Source organism: Microcaecilia unicolor, chromosome 2 (assembly GCF_901765095.1).
Source record: "Microcaecilia unicolor chromosome 2, aMicUni1.1, whole genome shotgun sequence".
Lineage (NCBI taxonomy): Eukaryota > Metazoa > Chordata > Amphibia > Gymnophiona > Siphonopidae > Microcaecilia > Microcaecilia unicolor.
In genome coordinates, this window is record NC_044032.1 from 449,732,278 (window position 1) to 449,746,635 (window position 14,358).

Here is a 14,358-nt window from a genome sequence, read left to right on the forward strand (position 1 = left end):
TGCTACTATTTGGGCTTCTGTCAGGTACTTGAGACCTGGATTGGCCATTGTTGGAAGCAGGATACTGGGCAAGATAGACCATTGGTCTGACTCAGTACGGCTATTCTTATGTTCAAACATTAGCTTTTCTAAAATCACTACTCACATGTTTACACATGTGCATTGGCTTTATACATATAGTGATATCTTTGTGGCTGATGCTCTTGCTCTGCACTGGTGGGCCATCAGATGATAATAGATGGTGGAGCTAGTTATGAGAGTGGTGATTTCAGAGGCCACAGAAACTTGAGAGAAGATCTTCTGGGCTTTGTCTTTGAGTATAGTCGAGTCTCTTGCATGTGATCTAGTCTCTTCATGATAATAGTCTGGAACAAGCTTGCTGCTACTGAAACAAAGGCTGCATCCCTTGATGAGTGGTCTCCGGATATTCTTCAAATGTCCAATTCTAATCCACTTTGCTCATTTGTGGTTGAAGGAATAGATGGTTGATGGAACGTGAGCTAAGGTCAGTCTCAGAGATAGATCCTGGCATCTCTCAGTTCTGGGCTGCTTTCTCCCTTTCACTATTCTCATGTTCTCAGAACTGCAGGAGCAGAAGATGCTACATGAAAACTGAAGTACATTGTGTCAAAACTGCACATGGAGGAAGTTTGTACAATGCCTTCCTACTTTATATATACCTCTACCTCAGAGATCTTCACTAATTTTTAAGTAGGAGACCAAAGCCACTTTGGATCGAAATGAGTTAAAGGAGAGCTGCCCAGTATCCTCCTATGAGGGGCCGTGATACTGCTCATCAGCATATGTCAATGATATCCATGGGGGTATTCAAGTTATTTTATATGGTCATTTGTATTGTATTGTTATAGTTGTGTTGTAAACCATTTTGGTGCCCTTGGGCATAAATGTAGTAATTCAAGTAAATCAAATCAAGGAGGTGGGCATTTCCAAATGCATTTTCTTTTGGCTATTGAGAAATGCCTTGTATTCAGGCATGCGGCTCTTCCCCACTTCAACTTTCCTCATTCTGTGATGAGCTTGGGTACAAGAGGCAGAGAGTAACAGGGGAAGAAAAACAGAATGATGAGAGCTGCCCCAGAGGTCTCCCAGGGGCTACCATTGGCCTCCGGGCCTTGCATTTAAGAATACTGCTTTACCTAACACTTTCAATAATCCTTTTCATGAGGATGTGCTTAGTACACCTGAGACAAGCTGTGAATTGTATTTACAAGTAGAACTGTATCAGAATTTTTTGTGTAATTCTCATACTTCCTCTTTGTGAATTTTGGTATCAGGAAATGAACCAACCAGGAAATTGACATGGCATTAAAGCAGTCGATATTCAAAGCGATTTAACTGACCAAAAATGGCTCCTGGCTGGTTAAATTGTTTGTTCAGGGCTAACCGCTAATTTTCAGTGACATTTAACCGGTTAGTGCTGCTGAAAATAACCAGTTAGCACCAAATTGAAAACTGACTATTTTGGGGGCATTCCAGGGTGAAGTCTGCACTTGGCTGGTTAAGTGCCGATATTCAAGGAAAGTCAGTCCTATTTTTATGCAATAGCCCATAGGCGATTAAGTGTTTAATATCACACTTAGGGGCCCTTGTACTAAGCAGCGGTAAGCACTAGCATGTGTGTACCACAGTAAAAAAGTGCTTATCATGAGGCACACAGGTGGCCTGAGGTAATTTTGCAGTCTGCACACGCTTCCCACACGCTAGAAAATAAACTTTATTTTTTATTACTGGGAGCGAGTCAGGGGGCAGAAAGTAGGCGTGTTCTGCACTAATTGGTTAGCACAGCTACACTGCAGTGCGCTGATTAGTGTAGGGTTAGCGCATAAGCCCTTACCACCTACAAAATAGGTGGCAGTAGTGGCTCATGCACTAATCACCACAGGCTAATGGGAAAATTAGCGCTTGACCATTAATATAGAAAATAGGATTTTCGATCATTTTACAGCTGCGGTAAAAATGGGCTCAGTGCACGGGAAAGACCCGCGTAAGGGCGTGCTGAGGCCACCTTTTACCGCAGTTTGGTAAAAAGGCTCCTTAACCTGCCATCCAGCTTATAATCGAAAGACAAAAACGCCTATATTGCGACCTAAATCAGGAGATAGGCGTTTATCTCCCAAAAACGAATAACACGGTATAATCGAAAGCCGAACTTGGACGTTTTCAACTGCACTCCATCGCGGAAGCGTACAAAGTTGACGAGGGTGTGTCGAAGGCGTGGTGAAGGCGGAACTGGGGCGTGGTTATCGGCCGATCAGAGATGGGCGCCTTTCGCCAATAATGGAAAAAAAATATGCGTTTTTAGTGAGAATTTAGGGCACTTTTCCTGGACCCTGTTTTTCCACGAATAAGGCCCCAAAAAGTGCCCTAAATTACCAGATAACCACTGGAGGGAATCGGGGATGACCTCCCCTGACTCCCCCAGTGGTCACAAACCCCCTCCCACCACAAAATATGCCGTTTCACAACTTTTTATTTTCACCCTCAAATGTCATACCCACCTCCCTGGCAGCAGTATGCAGGTCACTGGAGCAGTTATTAGGGGGTGCAGTGGACTTCAGGCAGGTGGACCCAGGCCCATCCCTCCCCTACCTGTTACAATTGTGCTGCTTAATGCTTATTAGTCGTCCAACCCCCCAAACCCACTGTACCCACATGTAGGTGCCCCCCTTCACCCCTTAGGGCTATAGTAATGGTGTAGACTTGTGGGCAGTGGGTTTTGAGGGGGATTTGGGGGGCTCAACACACAAGGAAAGGGTGCTATGCACCTGGGAGCTGTTTTACCTTTTTTTTTGTAAAAGTGCCCCCTAGGGTGCCCGGTTGATGTCCTGGCATGTGAGGGGGGACAGTGCACTACGAATCCTGGCCCCTCCCACGAACAAATGCCTTGGATTTATTCGTTTTTGAGCTGGGCGCTTTCATTTTCCATTATCGCTGAAAAACAAAAACGCCCAGCTCACAAATTGTAGAATAAAACATGGACGTCTATTTTTTTTCGAAAATACGGTTCGGTCCGCCCCTTCACGGACCCGTTCTCGGAGATAAACGCCCATGGAGATAGACGTTTTCGTTCAATTATGCCCCTCCATGTGTTAGCCTGCTCCGGAAACCTGGAAATTCAATGCTGGTGCCTAGACATGGCTCGGCATTAAGTTTCTGGGTTTAACGCCAGTGGCAATAAGCAAACACTGATTGCCACCAGCTGAATATCGGGACCGTATTGTCCAGGTATATATCAGGACAGCAGCAAGAGAACACCCTCAGATGAGTTTCATCATGGGTATGGTTTCAACTATGTCTTATATGATTATTTTCACTTACCCAAAGAGAACTCTATACCTCTAGGCTAGTGTCTAAAACAGAGAGCTGACAATCCCTGTTCACTAACACCAAGATTCAAACAGACTCTAGTCTTCTGCTCCCATTTTGTTGTTGTTGTTGTTGCTACTTATACGTTTTATTTTCCTTTTTTTTTTTTTTAATTTCCTTTCTTCTCCTTCCTGGTTGTACCCTGGTATCTTCCCCACCAGTTTCCTGCTTATACTAACTTTTGGATTCACATTTCTATTCTTTCCCTCTCTGCCTGAAGCAGCCACGCCGTGCATCAAAGCGATTAGCCCAAGTGAAGGCTGGACCACGGGAGGCGCCACAGTCATTGTGATAGGTGACAACTTCTTTGATGGATTGCAGGTTGTCTTTGGCACCATGCTGGTGTGGAGTGAGGTAGGTCTGAGCATGTTTCACCGCTGCTGTCATCGACCCACTGACTTCTCCTCCTGCCCTCCTCTTTTGAGAACACACAGACAGCTGCCCTGCCCACTACACATTTCCAGAAATTCTCTGTGTAGGAGTCTGAACTTTTAGTCTTTCGCCTGTTACTGCATTCAAGACATTATATTTGGCAGATGAGAATCAAAGCCTGGTCCCCTTATCATTTGAGCCCCTTATATCAACCAGGAGAGAGAGGAACAGAAAAGACCAGAGACAGTCACGTGACAGAGTGACATTAGAAGATTAGAAACAGACACAGAAAAGAGAGACACGGAAGCAATGGTCATTATACTCATAGTGGTAGCCTGAGGTTTTTAAGGCTAAGTGGCAATTAGACCTCATTACACTACCCATATCGTTTAAAATATTTTTGAAAAAGACCTGTGGAAGTAAGGGTCAGCAGACAAGGTGTTGATGATACCTTTTTCTTAGACTAATTTATTATACCTATGTCTATCAGTTTTAGGAGAATATAAAGATCTGTTAGGTTGCAGATGTGTTAAGTTAGTTAATGAAATGGTCTCATCTGCAGCTCATTTCCTGATCCATATTTCTGCGTATCCTAGTGTACTAACGAGACAACCACAATTCTTTGCTGAACAGACATAAAAGGTGAAAAGGTCATTTCATAAACCTTTCCTACTTGTGGCAGGGCTTTTCTAAAATTATCCCAGGGGTTAAGCATGTTTTGGAGCAGAATCACAAACTACAAGCACTCTTTATAAAAATACGTATTGTCACACAGTTTGTACAGGCATAGATCACACAGATTTAGACCAGCTCCTGAGCCTGGGTAAATATCTGTGGCTTCAGCCTAGCTGTGATTTTTGCCAGTTTACTCCTAATATTTTATAAAGACACAGAAAAACCTACGGGGGCAATTCTAAAAACTTGGTACCTAAAATGTAGATGTGAGAAAGACCGTGTGCCTAGCATCAGTTGTACAACTGCTTTAAGGCACTCCTAAGTCATTAGAGAATAGTGACACAAAGCCGCCTTGGTGCGCCAAAATGTAGGTGTGACAGGCGGAGTTTTAACAAAATTTAGTATGAAAGGGTTTTTTATGCCAATGAAGACATTTTGACCCAGTTCAAGTCCTCTTTACCTTGTTAATGTTTATTGGGTGGAGGTGTGGGTACAGAGGCTTTTTCCCTTTCTTACATTTTTGTACTCCACGGGAATATAGTGCTATAACAGTACTTTGCATATTATAGGAGGGAGGTTCTTATTTTTGAAACATATCTATTCTTTCTTCCTCTTATTTACTGGGCATGACAGGTTACGCCAGGTCAATGGCAGGCATAAGCTAGCACTCCTAAGTGTGTACATAAGTACATACGTAATGCCACACTGGGAAAAGACCAAGGGTCCATCGAGCCCAGTATCCTGTCCACGACAGCGGCCAATCCAGGCCAAGGGCACCTGGCAAGCTTCCCAAACGTACAAACATTCTATACATGTTATTCCCAGAATTGTGGATTTTTCCCAAGTCCATTTAGTAGCGGTTTATGGACTTGTCCTTTAAGAATCCATCTAACCCCCTTTTAAACTCTATAAGTGTGTGCATCTGCTGTTATTCTAGAAGGTGCTTGTATTGCTAGGCAGAACATCCATGATACACTCACGCTCCACCCACTGGTACAGCCCATTTGCTGTTACACGCCATGCTACTAGAGCGCAATTTTATAGAACAGTGCCCAGCACTTACGCGTGGAAATGCAATTTGTGACATCATTCACATGCATATGTGCACCTGTTCTCTAAATTAATGCACACAATAACCCCCAGATTCTATATATGGAGACTAAAGTTGCACACGCAAATCAGCATGCATAGCCGATTTGCCTGCATAACTTAATTGATTCATGAGCCAATCAGTGCCAATAGTTGGATGCTAACAACCAATTATTGGCATTAAATGGGATTAATTGGGATTTACACGCACATCGTATTCCATAACACTGTGCACGGAACTACTATAACATGTAATTTCAAGGGCGTATGAAAGTGGCATTTTGGAGGGAGGGGCATTCCAGGGGTGTTTCCAGAATATACACGCATTGTTACAGAATGGACTCGATTGGCGCCTAACTTAGGTGCAGCATTTACATCTGCTTTCAGCAGGCATAATTGTCGGCACCTAAAGTTAAGCGTTGTTTATGTGCTTAGCACTCTTCTATAAAGGATGTGGATCCTCTATAGAATAGCGCTCAGCACTTACATTTTTCAGGCCCAATTTTAAATTCTAATTATAGAATCTAGTACTCAGCGTCTACATTTAGGTGCCCTTTATAGAACCGACCTTCATGTGTCTTTTTAAAAATAGGCTACAAATATGCTATGTTTACATTTGTTAAACTTGATATACCATTCAATCTGGTCAGCAGGTCCGAGTGGTGTACATTTTGTAAAACCACCGAAGAAGAAATATAATGGAAAAGAACTTCAAGCTTCAAAAGGAAATGTTACAATAACACAAGAATCACACAACCCAATAAGACAGTAGACAAAATACAGTGTGGATGTTAGTCACATGACTGTAAACCAAAGGCTACTTGAAAAAAATGAGGGCCCGATATTCAGCCAGCGGTGAGCAGCGCTTCTGCTGTCCACCACTGATGTTATGTTAAACTCAGATATTCAATGCCTGGCCGTTTCCAGAAACCGGCATTGAATATCTGAGGGCTTTTTAAATGCTAAAAGTTAACCAGTTAAGCTGATATTTTTAGTGTTAAGCATCGGCCTGCTATTTATGAGACCTATTTTAACTGCTAAACTTAGCCAGTTAAGCGCTGAATATCTGTATCTAACTGGCTATATCCATGGTTAGACACCAACATTCTGTTTAACTGCTCAGCGGCCATGTCTGGCCGGTTAAATAGCTTTGAATATTGGGGGTGGGGAGTGAGTCTTTATCAGTCTTTTAAATACCTGAAATCTCTGCTCCTAACACAAGAAAGGTGGTAAACTGTTCCAGAGCCACGGGGCCCAAAATAATAAAAATCTGAGTGTCTTGCAGACTCCAAACAAGCCTTTTTAAGAGCAGGTGGAATAAGGCGGTGGGTTTCAAGACCTTCTTGCCCTCTCAACCTAGATGATATGTTATACAATGGAGGGTTATTCTATAGCAGGGCGCTCAGTATTTTTCCCCCCATTTTCAGGTTAGACAAACCCCTTTAGAGTGAGAACTAGAAGACTGTTTCAGGGAGGAGGGGAATAAAGGCTTTGGAGCAGAAAAGTGAAAGTGAAGGAGGCCATCGGTAATAGGGTCAAGCAGATGATTTAAATTTTGAGGTGGAAAGCAACAGGCGTGGTGAGAATGGAACCGCTTTTCGTTTCTTGCCTTCCTTTCTGTGGTAGTGTAGAAGAACTGAGATCAAGGCCACAAAGTCACAGTTTTTCTCTCCTTTCACAGCTAATCACGCCTCATGCCATTCGTGTGCAGACGCCTCCACGACATATCCCTGGTGTGGTGGAAGTAACGCTGTCCTACAAGTCAAAGCAATTTTGCAAGGGGGCACCAGGACGCTTCATCTACACAGGTAAAACATGGTGTCTCTTGTAGGAGAGTAAGAGGTTTAGTTATGGCCAGAAACATCAGAGAGAAACATGGCATGCCAGACACAGAAGTGGGAACTGGGGGAGACTAAGCAATGGTGGACCAAATTTCACACTACTGAATAATATTAGTGTACATTTTTTGCTTCACACAAATGGCAACAATTAAATGTAAAGTGCAAATGATGTTTATAACATTTTTCACAAAAACTCTTGCTTTTGGTCTTCTGTCTTTTGCCAATGCATTGTTTTATTATAAAATTGAGACACTTCAGAGCTTGCCTTCTGTCAGCAGTTACAGCTGGCAGGGAGTCTATGAGAGCATTGTTTTGTATGCTCTGAGTGCACTATGGGGGTCATAAGTAAGGCTGCAGGCCTTCAGTACCTGGGAAGTGATATAAATCCATTTTACTAAATGTGTGAACATAAGAGTTGTCCTAGTGTGTCAGACCAAGGGTCCATCTAGCCCAGTGTTTCCCAAGAACACTGCCTCCATTTTATGCAAATCTCTTTCATGCATATTCATGAGGCTACTCCTCCACAAAGAATTGCCAGGGCTCATTGGAAATGTAAAATCTGCACTGGAGAATGAAAAATCAGACCCATACAATGTGGAGTAAAAATGGTCAAAGTTGTCTTTCTGATCACAGTTATAGAAATTAAATTGTTATGACACTATCTGGAATAAATCGTTCCACTCCCCCAAAATTATGATAGTGTATATATACATTTTGCAACCTAGGAAAGATATCCGCTGCACCAAGCTGGAGGTCACTGTAGTGACTTTGAATGTGTATATGTCACTTGCTTGAGAAATGCACTAGAAGTTTTGAAGGCACTTCTGGTACTGCACATCCACACTTTTATGAAAAGTACTGGAGATCAAACCCTTCCTGAGAGGTGAGTGACCCAGCACACCGCTCTGCCTTCCATCAGGCCATAGGAGGGAGAGAAACTCAGAGCAGAAAACATTATCCAGGTCCATCAACTCTGCCTATGCCTCCTACTTACTGAAATCCACAAAACCTGCTGCTTTCACCCTTGCCTTCCTACCTCTAAAGATCTTTTGCACTTGTCTCTTGCCTTTTTGGATTCTAAACTGTTTCAGCCCTCACTGCCTCCATGGGGAGGCTGTTTCATACCTCCACCATTCTTTCAGTGAAGAAATGCTTCCTTGCATTCCAGTGAGGCTGCCCCCTTCCAGCGATGAAGCTGTTATGAAATGTTAACATTAACTGCAGATTCTAAAGGAGAGTGGTCTACTTCTCTCAAAATGATAAAGGGGATGGATGTCCTTTCATATGAGGAAAGCTAAAGAGGTTAGGGCTCTTCAGCTTGGAATAGAGATGGCTGAGGGGAGGTCTACAAAATCCTGAGTGGTATAGAATGAGTAGAAGTGAACTGATTTTGTACTCTTTCAAATAGTTCAAACACTAAGGAACACTCATTGAAGTTACATGGAAATATTTTTAAAACAAATAGGAGGAACTATTTTTTCACTCAGGGCTCCTTTTACTAAGGTGCGCCAAAAAATGGTCCGCGCTAGTGGAGGCACGTGTTTTGGGCGAGCGCAGATCCATTTTTCAGTGCGCCTGTAAAAAAGGCCTTTTTTAAAATTTTTGCTGAAAATGGACGTGCAGCAAAATAAAAATTGGTGTGCGTCCATTTTGGGTCTGAGACCTTTACCGCCAGCCACTGATTTAGCGGTAAGGTCTCACGCGTTAACCGTGCAGTAATCATCTATACACGTAGAATGATGATTGCCACCTGGTTTCTGCTAAGCACCAGAAAATAAAAATTATTTTCCGGTGCACGTAGCAGATGTGCATCAAAAATGAAATTACCGCAAGGGCCATGCGGTAGCCGGGTGGTGACTCAAAACTGACGCACGTTGGGCACACATAGGTGCCTATGCAGCTTAGTAAAAGGGCCCCTCAATGAATAGTTACGTTCTGGAACTCATTGTTGGAGGATGTGGTAACAGCGGTAGTGTATCTGGGTTTAAAAAAAGTTTGTCAAAGTTTCAAATGTTCTTAGAGGACGAAGGAGATAATATATGCACAATCTTTACCAAACTCTTTCTCTTGGGTGATAGCTCGTAAAACTTAAAACATCTATATATTCACTGAAGTACAAAAGCTCTTGGGGAGAATAAACCTCAGAACCCTTCCTCCACTCAAATTCTTACTCTGTTTTTTTTTAATGCCTGTGAAGTAACTTTACCCTGTTAATCCTACCATAGTTTCGGTAGGATTAACAGGGTAAAGTTACTTCACAGGCATTAAAAAAAAACAGAGTAAGAATTTGTTAAAGCTTCAGTGTAAATAAGTAAACTTTCATGGATCCAATATACTAAGTAACACAATAAAATCTTCACAAATGAAAAACTTAACTTAAGCAATCATGTGGCTCTCTTATTCCTCTTGCACCGACTGTGGCCAGAGTTTCACCAGGCAGGCTGTATCAAGGTGCTAACAGTGTTTCAGCTTCTAGTTGCATTATCTGCCTACAGCGTCATTGGACGTGGCTCGGAAGAGAAGGAAGGGTTCTGAGGCTTTTCCCCTATGAGTTTTTTTGTACTTCAGTGAATATATAGATATTTTAAGTTTTGCGAGCTATCATACAAGAGAAAGAGTTTTGTAAAGATTGTACATTTAAAAAAAGGTTTGGACAAGTTCCTGGAGAAAAAGTCCATAGTCTGCTATTGAGACAGACATGGGGAAGCCACTGCTTGACTTAGGATTGGTAGAATCAAATGTTGCTACTATTTGGGTTTCTGCCAGGTACTTGTGACCTGGATTGGCCACTGTTGGAAACAGGATACTGGGCTAGATGGACCATTGGTCTGACCCAGTATGGCTATTCTTATGTTGATATGTTCTCTTCATAGTATGTTGTGTACAACTATAAAACATCTACATAACTTAGCATGGCAAATGTAGTCCTGCAGAAAACGGTAATCACTTTTCCTGGTTTCTGTGCAATGTGATCTGCAAAAGTACTATCATTCATTTATTGAATGTTTCCAAAAGAGTGTGGCCCATGAAAGTTAAGCACATGGAGAATACAGCAAAAATGTTGAAATAAATGAAATATAGCTACAGTGGAGAAAGAGAAGACATGACAGGTACAATGGGTGGTCAGAAAAATGCCAGTTGTTTTTGATTTCTTTTCTTGAAGTGGTTCTTGTTGGAGCTCAGCTCATATTGGTGGATAGTAGAACAGTTGCTATGTAAAATGATGCCCCAGGTAAGGGCAGCTTTTGCTTGCCGCCTTCTCTTCTGGGTTCATGCACTCAAAGACTCGTAAATTAACTTAAAAGGGTGATATGGTGCTCTTCTTGCCTACCCCCTGAAACGATAACAGCTGGTGGGCAGCTACCAAAGGGCGGGGAAGCAAAAGTAAAAGCATGAAGAGGGAATGTGGCGATTTGTGTGACTGGGCGAAATGAACCTGAGAATTTCTTGTGCAAGAAAGCAGATATCACATCTTGCACCCCTCAAACCAATCATGAAATGCAACTATTTGATGAAGTTTTGTAGGCCCGTAAGAAAGGTAATTTTTTTTTTCTAATCATAGTTGGGAAGTTTTTAACTGTAGAAGCCTCGTAACCTAAAACATAGGCCATGACTGTTTTCTCCCGCTCTTATTCTTACCATCTTGCTGTGCTTTCTCCTTTCTCTTTCCCTGGGGGATTATTCTTTTCTTCTTCCTTTGGTTAACTGTGATGGTTGGACTCAGTGAGCGAGTTAACCTGCCTTCATTTTGTCAATCTCAGTTTAAAGTTCATGAATTTTCTATGAGCATTGATCGGACAGTGAAGAGATCTGGCATGGTGGAGAAGACAAGGGGATGGGGAAGGAGGGCGGGGGGAGGGAGAGGATGGACTTGGTAGGAAAGGGTGGATAATGGATGATTGATATTGTCCCCTCTCCGGCGTTCAGATTGTAATTTCCAGACTCTTTGACTTATTCTAGTGATGAAATATGGACAAAGCTAGGGTTAAATCAATACAATTTGTGTTTATATGTTCATTGCATGGGGATCTAGGGAGAGAGGAGGTGATACATTTGCTTGAATGGGGAAGAAATGATGGGAAACCTCTGTGCTTTTGCTATGTGTAGTCATGTGTAAGGATGAGAACATAGCTTCCTTTTTTGCATGTGTTTAGTAACTTGTGTGTCTACCTTGAGGCATGTTGGGGTGCAATTGTGTATATTTTCTGTAGTGCTCTGCTTTTTGCAGGAGATCTCTGTGCATTTGTGTAATGTAATTTCTGTGTATTTACTTCTGCGAATATTCTAAGCATGGTTTTGTGCTTCTATATGTCACACTCTGTTTCTTGAATTGTATGTGCTTAACTCTCTTTGGGGTCCTTTTACTAAGCTGTGGTAAAAATTGATCTTAGCCTGCCCTTACATGGGTCATTCTTGTGTGCTAAGACCATTTTTACCACAGCCATGAAAAATACCTTTTTTTCTATATTCTGCATTAATAGTCATACACTAATACTGCCATTAACATGTGACCATTTTATAAAATAATCACATAAGCACTTACCACCTCCCAGTTTGTAGGTTAGTATGGGCTCACATGGTGTCATTGTGCTAACCAGTTAGTGCATGGTAATGTAGAGGCACTAACTGTTTAGTGCAGGAATGCCCACTCTCTGCCCCTGACACACCCCCTCAAAAAAGTAGAATAATTTGTTGGTACATGGTTAGCGTGCGCACATTTTGACGTTACTGATAACGCCTGAACATGTCTCATGGTACTCCATTTTTAGCTGTGTTAGGCACGCGTAAGCACCTAATGCAGCTTAGTAAAAGGGCCCCAATGTGCATAATTTAATGCACATATTATGTCCTTTTATGTGTGCATATCCTGAAATGAGCCTGCCTCTATATTCTAGTGCATTTTTTTTCAAGGGTTTTTGTCCTTCATTCTCATATTCTTACACACTGTCCCAGAGAGTACGTCTAGGAAAATCTTGGGGCCCCTTCACCAGCAGGAGGACTAAAGGGGTGCCTTCCTGGAGACTGACTTTCAGTGCTACACTATGGGGCTCAGTTTTGAAACAGAAAAATGTCCATAAATGGCACAAAGTAGCAGATGGACGTTTTTTCACAAAAACATCCAAATCACTATTTTTTAAAACTAATTTTAAGATGTTTTTCTATTCAGTTTGTCTAAATCTCAAGGCATGTTTTAAGTGGAACTAGGGTGGGCTTACAATTTGGACATTTTTCTGCGATAATAGAACATTGTAAAAATGCCCAGGGCAAAGAATAGAACATTTTTAGCTAGACCTGTTTCAATAATGACTAAGTGCCAAAAAGTTGTCCAAACTGACTACATGACCATTGGAGGGATAAAGGCATGATCCTCCCTTAATCCTCCAGTGGTCACTGAACCCTCCCACCCCCCCTATGAGGTGAAAGTGACAATACATACCAGGCTTTATGTCAGTAGCAAATAAAATGGCCATTCCTCTTAAAGCAGCACACAAGTCCCTGGAGTAGCCTAGTGGTCAGTGCAGTGGACTGCAGAGAAGGGGACCCAGGTCCATATCCCACTCTAACTAATACACTTGTGGTGGAAAGTGTGAGCACCCCAAAAAACATAACATTCTTACTGAACCCACATATAGGTGACACCTGCAGGCATAAGAACCAGTGTAGCGGTGTACAGTTGGGTACAGTACGTGGAGTCACCACACAATATAAGGGGGTTATGATGTGATGTGTACTTGGGACCTTTTATGTGAAGTTCACTACAGTGCCCCCTAGGCTGCCCCACTGCTTTGCTGGGATGTCTTTGTGACCAGTCTACTAAGACTACTGGTCTCTAGACATAGCAGCCAACTTTTCAAAATGATTGGGGGTGCTGAAATGTATATTGTTTTTACAGGTGGTGCATTCCCCCTCCCTCCCCTCCTCCCTCTCCCCCTCCCTGTTCCAGGCCCCCGTCCTCCCAGTTACAGGCCCCTCCCTCCCTCTGAGTTCCAGGCCCCCTCCCTCCGAGTGCCAGTCCCAACCCCAGCCCGACCTCTTCTCCCACAACATTACTCTGCCGGTCCACCCTCGCCTTACTGCGTGCCGCCCAGAATTTTAAAAGTCATCTTACCTCGGGGTCCGGCGGCAGCAGTGAAAGGTGAGCAAGCTTGGCGCTTCAGCCTTCCCTTCTCTCTCAGCTCTAGTCCCGCCCTCATTTCCAGTTTCCGTAAGGGTGGGACCAGAGCTGAGACAAGAGAAGGGAAGGCTGAAGCGCTGAGCCCGCTCGCTTTTCACTGCTGCCACTGGGACCCCGAGGTAAGATGACTTTTTTAAAATTCTGGGTGGCACGCAGGAAGGCGAGGGTGGACCAGTGGAGGACTGTTGAGGGAGAAGAGGGCGGGCACCGGGCAGGTCGGGCTGGCGAAGGGAACTTCCATTTCCGACTTCCGGAGGGTGAAAATGTTGGGGGTGCTCGAGCACCCACAGCACGCACGGAGTCGGCACCTATGTCTCTAGACATCCCAATGGCTTATTTTTGTGCATTTTCCCCTTGGATGTTTTTTGTTTGAAAATGGCCTGTACAGAAAGACACACTGAGCACAAAAACATTTTTGAACCAAAAGGATAGATGTTTTTCTGGTTCAAAAATGACCATGTTTGACACTGGGTTTTTGGACGTTTTTTTGCAAAATGTCGAAAATCAGATTTGGATGTCATAGCGAAAATGCCCCTCTTTAGCTCACAGGGACACACTACCTGAGCGTAAACACTTCACCTCCACAGTGCACTCAGGACCAACCAACTCTGATGGATAGACATACTTAACCTGGACCTCCCATACTGTGACACATGGTGCCGGAGGCTGTCATAAGGCCAGCACCTGGTTGGAATGAATGTAATGCATGAATGGTGCTGAGTTAGAATGAATCTTCCAGAACTTTAGGAATGATTGGGACAGGCAGATACCTGCAGATATATTAGGACTTGTCTGCACTCTCCTAATAAAGATACCTTT

General features: G+C 43.0%; 1 protein-coding gene across 6 annotated transcripts in view; it reads left to right on the plus strand.

The window, feature by feature from the left end:
• The window catches only part of EBF4 (EBF family member 4), a 470,543-nt gene that overhangs the window by 350,324 nt on the left and 105,861 nt on the right, over positions 1-14,358 (plus strand). For 4 of the 6 annotated variants that reach the window (XM_030190928.1, XM_030190932.1, XM_030190933.1 and 1 more), the window contains exons 9-10: positions 3,608-3,741; positions 7,205-7,331. In XM_030190928.1, the coding sequence (XP_030046788.1) occupies positions 3,608-3,741; positions 7,205-7,331 (261 nt within the window). The remainder of the gene's footprint in view (positions 1-3,607; positions 3,742-7,204; positions 7,332-14,358) is intronic. The other 2 variants (XM_030190929.1, XM_030190931.1) reach the window with 1 other exon arrangement.